General features: G+C 39.4%; 1 protein-coding gene across 6 annotated transcripts; it reads left to right on the forward strand.

The window, feature by feature from the left end:
- Positions 1 to 1,442: 1,442 nt before the first annotated feature.
- Positions 1,443 to 17,715, forward strand: lnpk (lunapark, ER junction formation factor). 6 transcript variants are annotated; one of them, XM_038979689.1, is made up of 14 exons: positions 1,443 to 1,555; positions 2,211 to 2,307; positions 3,102 to 3,143; positions 3,538 to 3,725; positions 4,470 to 4,528; positions 4,836 to 4,876; positions 10,427 to 10,510; positions 10,612 to 10,666; positions 11,915 to 12,109; positions 12,766 to 12,871; positions 13,089 to 13,159; positions 14,647 to 14,814; positions 15,988 to 16,107; positions 16,848 to 17,715. In XM_038979689.1, exons 2-14 carry the CDS (start codon positions 2,281 to 2,283, stop codon positions 17,027 to 17,029), a joined length of 1,338 nt encoding a protein of 445 aa, XP_038835617.1. In that variant the 5' UTR covers positions 1,443 to 1,555; positions 2,211 to 2,280; the 3' UTR covers positions 17,030 to 17,715. The 6 variants fall into 6 exon arrangements, with proteins under 6 accessions (XP_038835617.1, XP_038835618.1, XP_038835619.1 ...); XM_038979690.1 differs by having other exon boundaries at positions 12,781 to 12,871; XM_038979691.1 differs by lacking the exon at positions 15,988 to 16,107.
- The last annotated feature ends 1,183 nt before the right edge of the window (positions 17,716 to 18,898 follow it).

Here is an 18,898-nt window from a genome sequence, read left to right on the forward strand (position 1 = left end):
GTAAATTGGTGAGTAATATCCAGGCCAACTGAGCCGTGTGGCTCAGTTGGTAGAGCATGGCGCTTGCAACGCCAGGGTTGTGGGTTCGTTTCCCACGGGGGGCCAGTACAAAAAAATGAATGTATGTACTTGTAAGTCGCTCTGGATAAGAGCGTCTGCTAAATGGCTTAAATGTAAATGTAATAACAGGGCTGGTGTCTGTGCAGAAGGTAAAAGCTGCTGGCAGTGGCTAAAAATGACTAAATAGCTTGTAGCTGATTAGCTGGTTAGCTACTGGGGGTTCTTGAATGTGTTCCAAAGTTAAAAAATAATAGCGATTCCATATCACATTGGGTGAGGTAGGTTACCGGAAGGTATAATCGAATTAAAAATCGAAAAGAGATAGATTTTTTTTTTTATATATATACAAAAAATACGAAAAATACAAAAGTACAGGAGAGGACGAAACAAAACACGCCTACACTGCTACGCCATCTTGGAAAACACATGCTTCTGTAAGTGTGACCGATTTGATTACGATGCATGTTTGGAATAATGTTTGACTTAGGAAATGACAAATCGTCATTAACAGTGAAGAGGGACCAAACAAGGTAACTTTGAAGAGTAAAAACAATGCCCTTCTCAGCTGAATTACGTTTTGTGTATGCATGAGAGTGAGAAAACAAAGTAATTAAGATTTTGATTTTATGACAGTCTAATATCAAGGTTATGGTATACTCAAATTGTAAAATAAAACAATTAGCAAAATAAAACAATTATAAATAGAATTCGAACAAAAATAAAAAAGGGAATAGAGTATATATTATATACAGTACCAGTCAAAAGTTGGGACACACCATTCAAGGGTTTTTCTTTATTTGTACTATTTTCTACATTGTAGAATAATAGTGAAGACATAAACTATGAAATAACACATGGAATCATGTAGTAACCAAAGAAGTGTTAAACAATATATTTTAGATTCTTCAAAGTAGCTATCCTTTGGCTTGATGACAGTTTTGCACACACTTGGCATTCTCTCAACCAACTTCATGAGGTAGTCACCTGGAATACATTTCAATTAACAGGTGTGTAAATTAACAGGTGTGTAAAGTAAATTTGTGGAATTTATTCACTTCTTAATGCATTTGAGCCAATTCCTCCCCTAACCGAGATGACGCTGGGCCAATTGTGTGCCGCCCTATGGGACTCCAGATCACGGTCGGTTGTGATACAGCCCGGGATTGAACCAGGGTCTGTAGTGACGCCTGTAGCACTCTAGCGCTGCGTTACTCGGGAACATAATTAGGTAGGAGGGTTTAGGTTTTTTGTGTTTATTTTCTTTTATACTGATGTAGCTAGACCTACTACTGTATGTAGTGTAGTAAACCATGATTACCACACACTCCAGCACAGTAGGTGGCGGCATGCACCCTAAACGTTTGTTCGCGGACCGCCATTCTACCATAGAAGGAGAGGGAGAAAAAGACGAGGAAGAACCCGACCCCCCGTATTGTTATTGACTCTTTCTTGCATGACACGAACCAATCAAACGTGAAATAGCTATCAAGCAACCGTAAGTAGCAGACTTTGATGTATTTCAATTATGCCTAAGAATGAAACTGATTAGGCCTGTCTGTTTAACACACGAACGTTAGGCTAACGTTACGTGCTAGCGTATGCTGCTAGTAATATTCTGCTAGCTAGCTAGCCAGTTTATATGTCAGCTAGCGAGCTGTCACAGGCATCAATCTACAGTGTTACTTTAGTCTATACAATTATGTTGAGTGACTCAGGATTACAAAAACGTGTCACAGTCGTGGCCAACAATGAGCATTTTCCTTCAAGTGGTTCAATGGAACATGTCAGGGCTGTTTAGCGTTAGCTTCGACGTGTTGTCTCTGAATGGGGGTTTTCACTAGTTACCACAGCCACAAAGTCATAATTATGGCTAAAGTGTACTCTGACTATTTATAAAATGCATCTTCTTAAAATCAGAGTTTAAACCTAACCTTAACCACACTGCTAACCGTATGCCTAACCATAACCATAAATTAAGACCAAAGAGTAAATTTTGTTCTTCATGAAGTTTTACTTTATAGCCAGTAAGAACCATCTGAATGGGCTAGCTATCGTTTGCACTTTCCATTATGTAACCTTACCTAGCTAGCCGTCTGAGCTATTGTTTAGGTAGCAAGCTATGTCTTACCTTTACGTTTCAACACTTTTAGGCAGCTAGCTAACGTAAAGGAAAGAGTGGACAAAGACGAGGGGCAGGACACACCAATACATTCTGCAGAGATGGGCGCTGTTGTTTCCCGGTGGAAGGTAACTATATGCACGTTAAACAAGTCCGTAACAGTAGCGTAAGCTAGTTTAGCTATAATAATCCAAAGTATTCTAGCAACCCTGGTTTATAAACGCAGATATCGACTCTGCCACTTGGGTATGCTTTTTTGGCATTTTTTGGCATCCATCGTTTTGTGGCACAGTCGATATCCAAGCTTATAAACCAGGGTCCCTACACAACTCCCTCTCAAAGAGCGTGTCCTTGCGTTAGACCTCATAGGACGCTGTCTTACAGGAATGCGCTCACCAGTCAAGCACACACACTGTAGTGGATGCGAGCTCCAATCCCACTTCTGACACCAATGTAATGAAACAGGCAGGAAGTGCGTCTCAAGCCATCAACCTTCTTGCCCGAAGCCCAGCACGCCATTGATTGTGCAGCAAAAGCATGCTCAAGTGGTAGAGTCGATCTCTGCGCTTATAAAACAGGGTTGAATAAATCTGGAGAATCCGACTACTCCACTGTCTAACTAGCTAGCTACCAACCCAATGCTCCCTTAGCATTTCAAGGTTTCAGTTTAACGTAATCAAGTAGCCTACATCACTGACTAGTCAACTGAACTGTACTGTCTGGCTAGTGTCAGAATGGAATTGAGCCAATGTTTTTGGCGTTTGAGGGCATGCATGATGTGTTGAAGTTAATGTTTATAATATCTATGAATTACTTTTTTTTATCATTCAGAGAGAAAAAGCATTGCATTCAGCACACACAACTGGTCATAGCCATTTGTTTTGAGTGATTCAGAAGTAAATTGTATATAATCTTCAAACAGGCTAAACCAACGACGGTGGAACTTCTAGAAGGCATTGACAAGGTAAGTATTAGGTTAAATGTTGCTATAAGCCCTACTTTTCAACATTACACAAAAAAGGGTTCACAGCACCAAGCTTCTCCCGCAGTCCTGTCCATGAGCTTCATCTTGTATCCGTCTGTAATTATCAGTCAGGCAGTGATCTGTTTTGATCTTTTAGTGACAGGTGCAGATGTCCACAACTCTGACTTTGGCCAGCACATTGACCGTCAGATATTAGAAAAGAGGTTATACTTTTTAGAGAAGAATTAGAATGCTACAATAAACCCTTTTTAAATGTAGCATAAGGCATTACCCAAGCATTCCATAATTCTTATAATCCAACTATTACCTGTTATCTTTTTTAAAAAAAAAAAATTTTTTAAATACTTGTTATGGCATTTTGTTGTCTTTTCAGGATATTAAGGACCTTGAGGAATTTAGAGAGAAGAATCAGAGATTGGAGAAGTTGTGGGTGGGAAGACTGCTTCTGTATTCATCTGTGCTTTATCTTATTACTTGCATAAGTGTTTACTTCTGCTATCTCCCCGAACAATGGACAGGACGCATCGTGATGACTTTGCCCTTATTTATATTTCCTATATTGTAAGTAAAGCCTACTCTGTCCACTGCCACACATAACCTTAAAGGGGCAATCTGGGATTCAAACAACAATGAAGTGGTGCTCTTCATGGGACTGGAGGAATGTACTCACTCTCAAATTCATGTTTTATAGCTATACTGTGTTTGTTTGAAATTACATTATTTACAAACATTGGTGTATAACAAGCTTATATTTTGGTTTCTGATAAGAAAGTTGTATTCTTCAAGAATCAATGGCTATATATCCTTTATTTAAAAGTATATCAAAATGTATGCACCAATCCCTGATTACCCCTTTTAAGTATGTATACTATTATGTGCCTGCAGCCTACTTTGTAAAGATGTTTGTTGGCAGTTCAAAAGTACCCCGGGCACATAAGTCAGAGGAGATGCCGAGCATCCACATTTTTCATTCACATGAAATCTTCCAAGCACAGACATAGATGTTTATATTTGTTTAAATCAATCGTTTTTCTTATTCCACAACTGTTCTGGTTTTGTGCATCTAATGCCAAAGTAACTTTTCAATATGTAGGCCTATACTACTCTTTCAGGTCATCAAAATGTCCTGCCATGTAAAAGTTCCACCACATAATCTTCAAAGTGAAGAATCTTCTGTTTTGTTCCATTGATCACAAAATGCTTTACCACAGAAAGTGATGCTCTCTCTGATCTGCTTTTCTGAGTAACTATTCAACAATGGAAGACTGTTTCTGCTGCATTCTAATATTTCTGATTGCTTTTCAGAGTGTGGTTTATGAGGAAGCTGCTGTTATTCCTTTTCTCAAAGCGAACAGAAAGAAACAGTAAGGCTTCTCTTATTTTTATTCCATTTTTGTTGGCCCATCAACCACCCCCCTCTTTGGAGGACAAAAGTAACTTTGTTCTCCATTTTTGTTTTTACACACATAAGATAAACTTAATGTAAAGAAGAGAATCCTATCTTGTTTTGAATTGAAAGTCTATCCAATTGTAAATGTCCAATTGTAAAAAATAATAATAATGATAATACTAAAACTATTTATCAATATAAATGTCTCTTAAAATGCAGATGTTTGAAAATGCATGTTTCATGACAAATACTCAACGCATTCCTCGTCACTTTTGTTTCAGATGACAAACTAGAAGATTTAAAAGTTGAAAAAAGAAAAATCGTAAGTGTAGATTTTTATATCTAATTTATTCCAATAATTTTGGTTCGTTCAGGGCAGGACTGGTTTCCTGGACACATTAATCATAGTCCTGGCCTAAAAAGCATGCTCAATGGAGAAACCAGCCCTTAGTGTTTTGAAGTAAGTGTGTCATTGATCCAGAGCTGATATCTTAATGACACAACGACTCTTTCACTGATTGCCCTTTTAATAGCCCTAAGTGTTGAATCGTGTCAGGAGCTCCTTGCACAACTCGCATGCGCTCTAACCTTTGAAACGCATTCAAATCAAATCAAATTTATTTATATAGCCCTTCTTACATCAGCTGATATCTCAAAGTGCTGTACAGAAACCCAGCCTAAAACCCCAAACAGCAAGCAATGCAGGTGTAGAAGCACGGTGGCTAGGAAAAACTCCCTAGAAAGGCCAAAACCTAGGAAGAAACCTAGAGAGGAACCAGGCTATGAGGGGTGCCGGGTGAAGATTATAACAGAACATGGCCAAGATGTTCAAATGTTCATAAATGACCAGCATGGTCAAATAATAATAATCACAGTAGTTGTCGAGGGTGCAGCAAGTCAGCACCTCAGGAGTAAATGTCAGTTGGCTTTTCATAGCCGATCATTAAGAGTATCTCTACCGCCCCTGCTGTCTCTAGAGAGTTGAAAACAGCAGGTCTGGGACAGGTAGCACGTCCGGTGAACAGGTCAGGGTTCCATAGCCGCAGGCAGAACAGTTGAAACTGGAGCAGCAGCACGGCCAGGTGGACTGGGGACAGCAAGGAGTCATCATGCCAGGTAGTCCTGAGGCATGGTCCTCGGGCTCAGGTCCTCCGAGAAAGAGAGAATTAGAGAGAGCATACTTAAATTCACACAGGACACCGGATAAGACAGGAGAAGTACTCCAGATAAAACAAACTGACCCTAGCCCCCCGACACATAAACTACTGCAGCATAAATACTGGAGGCTGAGACAGGAGGGGTCAGGAGACACTGATCAGCATTGATGTCATTTGTGCTGATCTATGCATATTACACCCCTTTTTAGAATTTCCCCCCCCCCCATCTCCTACCCCATTCCCTTAGTAGAGGGAGGCTCTTTGCTACAGCAGGCAGACATTGAGCACAGGTGCCTCAAGCTTACAATGGAAGTCTCCTGCCTTAGGAAGCCTTTATTGAGCTCTTAGAGCACTTTGCAGTGAGCTAATTGCCAGTGTTAAGACATAATCTAAAATCAATACAGGCTAATTGGCAGAGAGACTGTGTTCCATGAAGCGCTCCATTAGCGATTCTCTGTAAATTTATAGCAGGAAGCATGGAGAGGATGTCATTTTCTGTCATGTCTAATAACTTCCAATAATTGTGGCTGATGGATTTTCACACTCCATTACCGATTTTGGTGCATGTTATTATTTATCTTCTACTAGCTAACAATTAATGATGTTTGTTGTTTTCCTGATGCAAAGTTGAATTGCAAACCATATTGCTGGCTTGCAAAATCAGAATTGCCTTACTTAGCAGTTCTGGTGTTCACACCTACGGGTCTCCTTCTTCCACTGACTACATATTTTTGGTTACAACAAATGAAACCACTAGGATAATGTTATAAGCGAAAAATTATTTTAAAATCCTGTTGTAAGGTATTTCCACTATGATTTACTATTAGTGTTTATCATGTTATTGTATTTGTATTTATTATGGATCCCCATTAGCTGATGCCAAAGCAGCAGCTACTCTTCCTAGGGTCCAGAAGAATTAAGGCAGTTTATACAGTTTTAAAACATTACAATACATTCACAGATTTCACAACACACTGTGTGCCCTCAGGCCCCTACTCCACCACTACCACATATCTATAGTACTAAATCCATGTGTATGTATAGTGCGTATGTTATCGTGTGTGTGTGCGCGCACATGTGTCTGTGCCAATGTTTGTGATGCTTCACAGTCCCCGCTGTTCCATAAGGTGTTTTTAAATCTGTTTTTTAAATCTAATTTCACTGCTTGCGTCAGTTACTTGATGTGGAACAGAGTTCCATGTAGTCATGGCTCTATGTAGTACTGTGTGCCTCCCATAGTCTGTTCTGGACTTGGGACTGTGAAGAGACCTCTTGTGGCATGTCTTGTGGGGTATGCATGGGTGTCCGAGCTGTGTCAGTAGTTTAGACGGACAGCTCGGTGCATTCAATATGTCAATACCTCTCATAAATAAAAGTAGTGATGAAGTCAATCTCTCCTCCACTTTCAGCCAGGAGAGATTGACATGCATATTATTAATATTAGCTCTCTGTGTACATCCAAGGGCCAGCTGCCCTGTTCTGAGCCAATTGCAATTTTCCTAAGCCTTTTTTGTGGCACCTGACTACACGACTGAACAGTAGTCAAGGTGCGACAAAACTAGGGCCTGTAGGACCTGCCTTGTTGATAGTGTTGTTAAGAAGGCATAGCATCGCTTTATTATAGACAGACTTCTCCCCATCTCATCTACTACTGCATCAATATGTTTTGACCATGACAGTTTACAATCTAGGATTACTCCAAGCAGTTTAGTCATCTCAACTTGCTCAATTTACACATGATTTATTACAAGATTTAGTTGAGGTTTAGGGTTTAGTGAGTGTTTTGTTCCAAATACAATGCTTTTAGTGTTAGAAATATTTAGGGTAAATTTATTCCTTGCCACCCACTCTGAAACTAACTGCAGCTCTTTGAGTGTTGCAGTCATTTCAGTCGCTGTAGTAGCTGACGTGTATAGTGTTGAGTCGTCCGCATACATAGAAACTCTGGCTTTACTCAGTCAGTGGCATGTCGTTAGTAAACATTTTAAAAAGCATGGGGCCTAAACAGCTACCCTGGGGAATTCCTGATTGTAACTGGATTATATTTGATATGCTTCCATTAAAGAACACCCTCTGTGTTCTGTTAGACAAGTAACTCTTTATCCACATTATAGCAGGGGGTGTAAAGCCATAACGCAGGTTTTTCCAGCAGCAGACTATGATCAATAATGTCAAAAGCTGCACTGAAGTCTAACAAGACTTGTTCCCCCACAATTTTTATTAATACATTTATTTCACCTTTATTTAACCAGGTAGGCTAGTTGAGAACAAGTTCTCATTTACAACTGCGACCTGGCCAAGATAAAGCAAAGCAGTTCGACACATGCAACAACACAGCGTTACACATGGAATAAACAAACACAGTCAATAATACAGTAGAAAAAGTCTATATACAGTGTGTGCAAATGAGGTAGGATAAGGGAGGTAAGGCAATAAATAGGCCATGGTGGCGAAGTAATTACAATATAACAATTAAACACTGGAATGGTAGATGTGCAGAAGATGAATGTGCAAGTAGAGATACTGGGGTGCAAAAGAGCAAGATAAATAAATAAATACATTATGGGGATGAGGTAGTTGGATGGGCTATTTACAGATGGGCTATGTACAGGTGCAGTCATGTGGCAGTTATTTTATCATCAATCTCAGCCAATCATCAGTCATTTGTGTAAGTGCTGTGCTTGTTGAGTGTCCTTCCCTATAAGCATGCTGAAATTCTGTTGTCAATTTCTTTACTGTAAAATAGCATTGTATCTGGTCAAACACAATTTTATCCAGAAGTTTAGTAAGGGTTGCTAACAGGCTGGTTGGTCGGCTATTTGAGCCAGTAAAGGTGTCTTTACTATTCTTGGGTGGCGGAATGACTTTAGCTTCCCTCCAGGCCTGATGGCACACGCTCTCTAGTAGGCTTAAATTGAGGATGTGGCAAGTAAGGAGTGGCAAATCGTCTGCTGTTATCCGCAGTAATTTTCCATCTAGATTGTCAGACCCTGGTGGCTTGTCGTTGTTGATAGACAACATGTTTCACCTCTTCCACACTGACTTTATGGAATTCAAAAGTACAATTCTTATCTTTCATAATTTGGTCCGATATACTTGGATGTGTAGTGTCAGCGTTTGTTGCTGGCATGTCATCCCTAAGTTTGCTTATCCTGCCAATGAAAAGTAATTAAAGTTGTTTGCAATATCAGTGGGCTTTGTAATGAATGAGCCATCTGATTCAATAAATGAAGGAGCCGAGTTGGCTTTTTTCCCAAAATGTAATTTTAAAGTGCCCCAAAGCTTTTTACTGCCATTCTTTACATAATTTATCTTTGTTTCATAGTGTAGTTTCTTTTTCTTTTCATTTAGTTTAGTCACATGATTTCAGAATTTGCAGTACATACTGTTTGCCAATCAGTTGGGCTGCCAGACAAAATTGCCATACCTTTTGCCTCACCCCTCTCAACCATACAATTTTTAAATTCCTCATCAATCCAAGGGGATTTAACTGTTTTTACAGTCCATTTTCTTAATGGGTGCGTGCTTATTAATAACTGAAATAAGTCGTTTCATAAATGCGTCAAGTGCAGCGCCTGGTTGCTCCTCATTACACACCACAGACCAGCAAATATTTTTTAGGTCATCAACATATGAATCACCTCAAATTCTTTTATGACCTCATATATTCTATATTAGGCTTTGGAACTTTGGTTTTCCTAGATATGGCTTTTGTGGATTTAAGAAGGTCATCAAAAGATTTGCTGTGCTAGGGTTGCAAAGCTACCAGTAATTTACCAGTGGTAACTTTGGTCATTTATACTTGTATTTATTTTTGTATATCTATGTCCATATTGTCCTTGAGTTTCTAGAGGACAGACATATGGTTCAAGAGAGAATAGCCTAATTAATGAAAAAAGCATCTACAATGACATTATTTTCAATTAAATCTTATCGAACAAATCAAACATTTTATTGTGGAACTGGGATTCCTGGGAGTGCATTCTGATGAAGATCATCAAAGGTACGTGAATATTTACAAGGTTATTTCTGTCTTCTGTTGACTGCACAATATGGCGGATATCTTTTTGTCTTGATTGGGCTCTGAGCGCCGACCTCAGATTATTGCATGGTTTGCTTTATCCGTAAAGCTTTTTTGAAATGTGACACAGCGGTTGCATTAAGGAGAAGTGGATCTAAAATTCCATGTATAACACTTGTATCTTTGATCAACGTTTATTATGAGTATTTCTGTAAATTGATGTGGCTCTCTGCAAAATCACTGGATGTTTTTGGAACTTCTGAACATAACGCGCCAATGTATACTGAGATTTTTTGATATGAACTTTACCGAACAAAACATACATGTATTGTGTAACATAAAGTCCTATGAGTGTCATCTGATGATCATCAAAGGTTAGTGATTAATTTGATCTCTATTTCTGTTTTTGTGACTCCTGTCTTTGGCTGGGAAAATGGCTGTGTTTTTCTGTTATTTGGCGGTGACCTAACATAATCGTTTGTGGTGCTTTCGCTGTAAAGCCTTTTTGAAATCGGACACTGTGGTGGGATTAACTACAAGATTACCTTTAAAATGGTATAAAATACTTGTATGTTTGAGGAATTGTAATTATGAGATTTCTGTTGTTTGAATTTGGCGCCCTGCACTTTCACTGGCTGTTGTCATATCGCAGCCATATTAACTGATTTAAATTTTTAAAACTTTTTTTCTACAGTTGGAAGAGGTGATGGAGACTGAAACCTACAAAAATGCCAAGTTAATTCTTGAGAAGTTTGATCCTGAAGCAAATAAGAAAGTGGCAAGTACAGTATCTTTTTTTTTTTTTAAACGAACCAATGACTTAATCTGCTATTTATTTAAATTATGAATTGATCTGAGATTCTTATTTTATTTTGAAAGGAAATGGAATTCACGCCAATCAGGCCAGGTCAGATGACTCCTACACCGGGCCAAGGTGAAGGCATCCTCTCTACATTAGTTGTGTTTCTGTATTCAAGCATAAAACCAGAGATTGTGAAACTATAAATGCCTTACTTACCTTTTGATTGCTACCACATAATTCCTGTGGTTGACTAGGTTACATAGAATTGATCTGTTCATGTGCTCAAGGTGTGAGCCTGAGCTGTCAGTCCTGTATAATTGATTACATTCAGGAGAGCAGTCACACACTTCTCTTTCTCTACGTTTAGTCAATTAACAAATAAGTTGACCATAATTGAGTGAGCGCTTGTGGGAATTGATTGTTTATTCAATGCCCCTTGAGTACTTCAGTTCAATCAATGGGGGCGGCAGGTAGTCTTGATGTTATGCTGCAAGGTTGGGCAAACTACGAGCCCAACCCTGTTTTTTTCAGGGTGGGGGGGCATAATTGTTGTTATTATTAATATATGTCCAGGCCTCTCTTGAATGTCTAAAACTTAATAGAAAGTATGTATAAATGATAATGGACCAATGTAAAATAAAAGGTTAAATAACTTTACTTTTTCTGGCACAGAAATAGATTTTGACAAACAAATCGGTCAACAACAAAAACATATTTTTCGTCTCTGTTGAATTTCGAAATCCCGATGTGGCCCTTGAGCCAAAAAGTATGCCCACCCCTGCACTAGTGTATACACCCTTATGTTATACTGGGAAATTGTATTTCCATAGCTAGAGCTGACAGTGAGGACTTATGAAGAGCAGAATTAACCACCTCTGCATAATCAAAACAGTTTCTTTGTGAGGAGGTGGAAACTTTTAGTTAGACATTGATATGCAAATGCAGGCTAAAAAGTACCAGTGGCCCCGCTTTGGCCCCAAGTGAGAGCAGGAGCCATAGCCCAGTGAGACACGGGTGCCGGCCCGCGTAGATGGAAACAGAAAAGCATGAACTTTTTGGGTAAAACACTGGGGTAAATCTTGCGTGGAAATGTGCCGTTAGAGATGTGGGCCAGCAATCGGAATGTTGCCGTTTTGAATCCCTAATCAGACAGGAAATATCTGGCATAATGTGAGCCGGCAACCAAGGGTTGCTGGTGTCAAATCCTAGATGCCATCTCCTGCCATTGTGCCCTTGAGCATGGCAAGAAAATGTCCCTGTACCTCAACCCACATTGCCGTAGATATGCAAATTAAACAGAATGCCTTAACTCTGAGAACCATTTGTGTAGTGTCTCCATTTTGAGAAAGAATACCTCTTCTACATGTCCCTCTTCTTCAGAACTCCGTCAACGCAACATAGCCTTGAGGCCCCCTGTCATGGGCGCTGGAACCACCCCTACGGGTCCCCTTCCTCACTCAGCCCCAGGTGGGCCCCCAGGAGGACCCCCGGATAGAGGCCTGTCTGCCGCGGTCGCCCAGCAGACCATAATGAGGAGACCCCCTATGACACCCTGCACCCCTGTCCCAGGAATGGGTGAGTAAAGCTCTAATAGGATAGAGTTTTATCTTTCAGTGGGACAATTGCAAAAATTGTAATGCCACAGACATACCAGAATGGCTTTCCAAGAGGTGTTGAGGGTTCATGAGTGGTCCAATCTCAGTCTTGTCTTAAATCTGCTTGATAATCAGAGACAAGGTTTGAATATCGCTGTCCATCAATGGTCCCCAACCAAACCAGTTTTAGCAATTGATAAAAAAAGAATGGTTTTGTTACCCTAAGAGTTGTGCAAACTTGGTAGAATCTTATTCAAAATGATTTACAGCTGACAAATGTAATCCTTTTTTAAATGTTTTTATTTGAAGGCAGCATAATGTGAAAACTGCAAGAGGTGTGTAGGCATTCACTTAGCACTGTATGTAGCCCTCCAAGTTGCTTATAGGTTGTTAATGGATTCCAGTGTAGATTATTAAAACACTTGAGCTTATTTTCTATAGCCTATACTTTTATGTATCCCAAAACTAAATGCCATATTATGCACTAAACAAGGGTGATTTACATTCTTACCTTTCAAGAGGAACCTGTTAAAAACCAGCCTGTGTAGTTTTTTTTAAGGCTGTAGTATTAAAATGTGTAGAAACTAAACTAAGCACTAATTGTCACTGTGTTCCTATGATGTGCTATAATGTTAGGTATGCACCCCCCAGGCCCACCCCTGGCTAGACCCGTCTTACCTCGAGACCGAGGTGCTGTGGACAGAGTCATCGAATACCTTGTGGGAGATGGCCCTCAGAACAGGTCTGTACTTCCGTCCAAAGCATTTCCAATGACCTCATTACTGATGTGCTTCTCTATGTTTGGCCTCACTATTTTGTGCTCGTCAGTTGTGACGGTCACTGTAACATACAGCTTTAAATGGTAGACCTTTACTGGAGTTCTCCTTTTAACAGTTTTGCATCTAGGCAACTTCAAGGTTGATCTCTTCTCACTGTTATGTATGCTCTTTTATCCCCAGATATGCTCTTATATGCCAGCAGTGCTTCTCCCATAATGGCATGGCGTTAAAAGAGGAATTTGAATATATTGGTAAGATTTGGAGAAATACTACTTCCTGTCACTACCCTTCAAACAATGCATTAACTTTGCCCTTCGGTGCTTGGCTGCCAGCTTTGTATTTTGAATTTATTATGGATCTCCATTAGCTGCAGACAAGGCAGCAGGTACTCTTCCTGGGGTCTGGTTTTACAAGTTTTACAGTTTTACAATTAAAAAAACATTACAATACATTCATAACATATTTCACAACACACTTTGTGCCCTCAGGCCCCTACTCCACTACCACATATCTACAACACAAATCCATGTGTACGTGTGTGTATAGTGCGTATGTTATCGTGTGTGTGTGTGTATGCATGTGTCTACGCCTATGTTTGTGTTGCTTCACAGTCCCCGCTGTTCCATAAAGTGTAGTTTTATCATTTTTAAAAATCTGATTCTACTGCTTGCATTAGTTACCTGATGTGGAATAGAGTTCCATGTAGTCATGGCTCTATGTAGTATTGTGCGCCTCCCATAGTCTGTTCTGGACTTGGACTGTGAAGAGACCTCTGGTGGCATGTCTTGTGGGGTATGCGTGGGTGTCAGAGCTGTTTGCTAGTTTAAACAGACAGCTCGGTGCTTTCAACATATCAATACCTCTCACAAAAACACGTCCATATCTCCTCCACTTTAAGCCAGGAGAGATTGAAATGCATATTATTAATTTTAGCTCTCTGTGTACATCCAAGGGCCAGCCGTGCTGCCCTGTTCTGAGCCAATTGCAAAGTCCCTCTTTGTGGCACCTGACCACACGAGTGAACAGTAGTCCAGGTGCGATTAACTAGAGCCTGTAGGACCCGCCTTGTTGTTAGTGCTGTTAACAAGGCCAGGGCTTTTTTTATGGACAGACTTCTTCCCATCCTAGCTACAGTTGTATCAATATGTTTTGACCATGACAGTTTACAATCCACAGTTACTGGATTGCAGCTTCGTCATCTCAACTTGCTCAGTTTCCACATTACTTATTACAAGATTTAGTTGAGGTTTAGGGTTTAGTGAATGATTTGTCCCAAATACAATGCTTTTAGTTTTAAATATTTAGGACTAACTTATTCCTTGCCACCCATGTTAAGTGTTGCAGTCATTTCAGTCGCTGTAGTAGCTGACATGTATAGTGTTGAGTCGGCCGCATACATAGACACAATGGCTTTACTCAAAACAATGTCAAAAGCTGCACTGAAGTCTAATAAAATAGCCCCCACAATCTTTTTATAATTTCTCTCAGCCAATCATCAGTAATTTGTGAAAGTGCTGTGCTTGTTGAATGTCCTTGGCATACGTTTTTTTCTAATATGCTGTTGCAACCAACTTTTTGTAACCAAAGTAGCTCAAGCTATGACATCGAAATAAGGGTAATCCATTGAGCAGATGCAGTTATGCATCTTCAACATGTCTTAAAAAAAATTGTGGGGCAATTGTTGAAGCACATGGCACCTTGCCTTTGAAATAATGTTACTTACATTATGACCATTTAGCTTTCAGGTGTGCTTACTGTTACGTCCTGAACCATGCAAGGAAGACTCGACCTCAAGCTCCAAGACTCCCAGAATTTAGCTTTGAGCGGAGAATGCGCTCGGAATCACCCACCCCAGAAAGATCTGCGGCATCAGAGGCCACTGATGAGAGCGCACCCCCCTCTGGAGGTATAGTAACTAGAGTTACCTTTGGAAATGAACTAATTATATATGTAGCTATATATGTAGCACTTGGCCAAATCCAAGGGTCAAAAGATCAGAGGAGTTAAGTGGACCCAAATGTATCATTAAAGTTGTGTTGACATTAAAGTAAAACAAGTTGTATATTTTATTCAGGGCTCTAAATGAACAGGTTGTAAATTAACAGCACTGGTGCTCCCAACTTTAAACATTTCATTTAAATTTAAGAGGAACCAGAAAATATGATTTTTCTAAAAATCGATTGAGATATATCCTATATGAATTCTAGCTACTTCTGAAGCACATGTTGTGCCCTAGAAACTCATGTAACCCTGTTGATATAAATACCTGTCATTGAAATTAGTCATTTGTGAAATTTTAGGTTTTGACATTATGGAATAGCACTATTTTGCTATTTTTACATTTCTGTAAAACATTTGTAATTTATCAGACGCTCATCCAGAGCCTAAATAAGTTCAGGAGTAAAAATGTGCTTAATAAGAAACATAATACATTGAATGGACTCACTCTGCATGCAATAATAGTGTTTAACATGATTTTTGAATGACTACCTCATCTCTGTACCCCACACATACAATTATATAAGGTCCCTCTGTCAAGCAGTGAATTTCAAACACAGATTCAACCACAAAGACCAGGGAGCAAAGACCATATCTCGCAAAGAAGGGCACCTATTGGTAGATGGATAATTTTTAAAAAAAGCAGGCATTGAATATCCCTTTGAGCATGGTGAAGTTGTTAATTGCATTTTGGATGCTTTATCAATACACCCAGTTACTACAAAGATATAGGCATCCTTCCTAAACTCATTTGCCAGGGAGGAAAGAAACTGCTCAGGGATTTCACCATGAGTCCAGTGGTGATTTTAAAACAGTTACAGAGTTGAATGGCTGTGATGGGAGAGAACTGAGGATGGGTCAACAACATTATAGTTACTCCACAATAGTAACGTAAATGACAGAGTGACCAACTTGGTTAGTCATGAATTCATAATCTTCAGGTCATTAAAACCACATGGTAAATGTAGCATAGTGTTTGTTGCTATAACAAACTCAATGATCAATTTAGCATTGTTGTCTTTTTGTGCATGTTTGTTTTATCCTAATATTTACCATTGCTTTATACTTTGTCTTTGAATAGCTGATCAAAGTGAAGACAGTGGTACCAGTCATGTGGCTACCAGGGCGCCCACTGTATCTTTAGCAACTGCTTCATGGAGTTCAGTGCACAGTTTCGCCATTGTCCACCATCACCACAAAGGTCCCATCTTACCACAGCCTGGTGCTTTGCAGCCCCTTACAAATAATGATTGTAGTCCCACCAATCACTTACCCTGATTAAAGGCTATTTAAATTGACTTCTTGTGGCATCTGGCCCCATAATCATATCACGATCTTAATATGATCAAGCAACTAACAATCAAATTTGGGGTCAATTTCATTTTTAATTCAGGAATTGAACTGAAATTCCAGTTTTACCCTTCTGTCTGATATCACAGCTACACAAGCTATTGCATGGCATCACACAATGATGTTGATGCATTATTTCATGTTGGACCATCAAATGACCATTGTACTGATCCCACTCTTTTGACCCTGAGAGTTGTTGATAATTAACTTAATTCCGGAGTAATGTAAAGCTTCAGTGTTTGCAGATCAAGTCATTGTATATAATATTAACAGGCTGGGCATGCTGCAAATTATTATTATAGTGTAATTACACAAAGTTAGTGATTTTAATGGTTTGACTGTTAAAATGATTTAACCCTGTCACTCTCACCCCCCCCCCCCCCCCCCCCCCCCCCTCTCTCTCTTTCTCTGATAATAGGCTGCTCTGACAGTTTGACAGTAATAGTTTACAGTACATATATTATTGTGGCTTATGAATGTGTGATTTGTACATAGTGGCTCAGAGGCAGAGAGCCCTGTTATCAGAAACAAACAAATGGTAGATATGTATGGTTAATGTAAGCTTTATAAATGTCTGTCTTCTGGTTGCAGATGAGAAGGAGCTGGAGGCCCCTTCTGATGAAGTGGAGCCTCAAGTTGAAAAGGCCCAGTCTACAGAGGAGACCCCAGACCCCAACGTAGAGAACCCAGAGGCCGCAGAGACGGTACACACAGAAGAGGAGCCTGAGAGACCAGGAGAAAAGCAAGAAGTCCCCCAATTGGAAACAGAGTAGAAAACATTGAATTCCCACCCTCCCCTCTATGTATATCAGCTGACATGGTGCCATGTTTGTTTAAAAATCATGTGGTACCCAGCTCCTGGATTGACATAAAATGCTTGTAATGCACAATATTCTTTGGAAGTGAAATAATAATCTAGAAATAATAATCTAGAATTGACCACTTTTTCTCACAGGTGTGAAAGAGAGCATTTCGTACATTGACTTTGATGATCAAAATTACTGACTTGCCAAATCCAATTTTTCTTTTGAAAAGATACATTTGCCAAATGCACTGGTCCGGTCTGTCTTTCAAGATTTGCTCTGATTGTGTAATTCTTTAGGCTACACAATAAATAGTTAAGACATGTTTTACATTTATTTACAGCAGTTCTGGAAATATTGAAACTTATTCAATCGTAAGCCTAGTCAGGCAAAACTTTTGTTTACAGAGTGAGAATAGAATGAATTGAGATATTATTTATTCTGGCCAAGAAGCAGTTCCACATATCTTCTTTCAAGCCTGTGTTATGTTCAGCCATGAAGTAAATAAAAAAATATGTATTTTGTGTTGGAGCTTAATTTGTAAGTCAGGTTTTCGGCACACACAATCTTTGCAAATGCCTGTTTTTATTAGTATGTACATGGCACGCCAAATAATGTTTTCTTTAAATTAAATAAAAAAACATGTTCTCAATCAATTCATGGTAGACTATTTAAACCAGACGAAGGGTGCTTCTACTTCATATTATTCCAGGGTAGACTGCAGTGCCATAGTGGGCAATTCCATACAAGATTGGCCCAAAGATATTTATTATGTTTTGGTTCTTACTGACATGAAATTCATGGGAAGGATGTTTGGCATACCTTTGACATTTGGAATTTGGAATTACCTTTGGAATTTGTGACATTTAGGCCTTACCCAGGCCTTAAGACACTACAAAGATGAGTAAAATTGTGCTTAAGTCAGATAAGTTGCATGGACTGTGCAATAGTGTTCAACATGTGTTTAATTTCTTTATGATCAAATAAGGAGAGACTTATCACACAGGTAGAGTTATACTTAAACTAAATATTTATCCACTTAGAGAGCAGGTCAATACAACACACACAAAGTGAATCGATTGAGTGCTCTGCGATAACGATGGCTGGTCGACGAATCACTCTTAGATGATTTGTTGAGAGCCCCGACACAAAGGATACAAACACATTTATAGCAAAGATACAACCCCTTAGTCTACATGACACACAACAGATGTGTGGAAGATACTAATAATTCACAGCAGACCGTATCTGCTGTAAAGACTGTTCTCATTGGTGGCCATACCGGAGCCATCTCCATCCTGGTACCTCCCAGCACACAAACACCAACTCATGCTATGGAATGCAGTCTTGTTAGGTTTATCACCTAAGGAATCGTAAATCTTCTGTCAGCATTAAGCCCCCAGAGGCCAAATCTCAGTTCACACAGACAATATAATTCTAAGAACCCCCTATTCTATTGCATAAAACAACCATTTGATGCAATAACAGTATTTAGAACATAATCTTGTAATTTTGCTCTCACAAACATGATTTTTGAATGACTACCTCAACTCTGTAGACCACACATACAATTTAATTGTAAGGTCCCTCAGTCGAGCAGTGAATTTCAAACACAGATTCAACCACAAAGACCAGGGAGGCTTTACAATTCCTCGCAAAGAAAGGCACCCATTGGTAGATGGGTAAAAATTAAAAAGCTGACTTTGAATATCCCTGTGAGCATGGTGAAGCTATTAATTACACTTTGGATGGTGTATAAATACACCCAGTCACTAAAAAGATACAGGCGTCCTTCCTAACCCAGTTGCTGGAGAGGCGAATGGTGACTTTAAAACATTT

The sequence above is a fragment of the Salvelinus namaycush genome, chromosome 40, assembly GCF_016432855.1.
Source record: "Salvelinus namaycush isolate Seneca chromosome 40, SaNama_1.0, whole genome shotgun sequence".
NCBI classification, from domain to species: domain Eukaryota; kingdom Metazoa; phylum Chordata; class Actinopteri; order Salmoniformes; family Salmonidae; genus Salvelinus; species Salvelinus namaycush.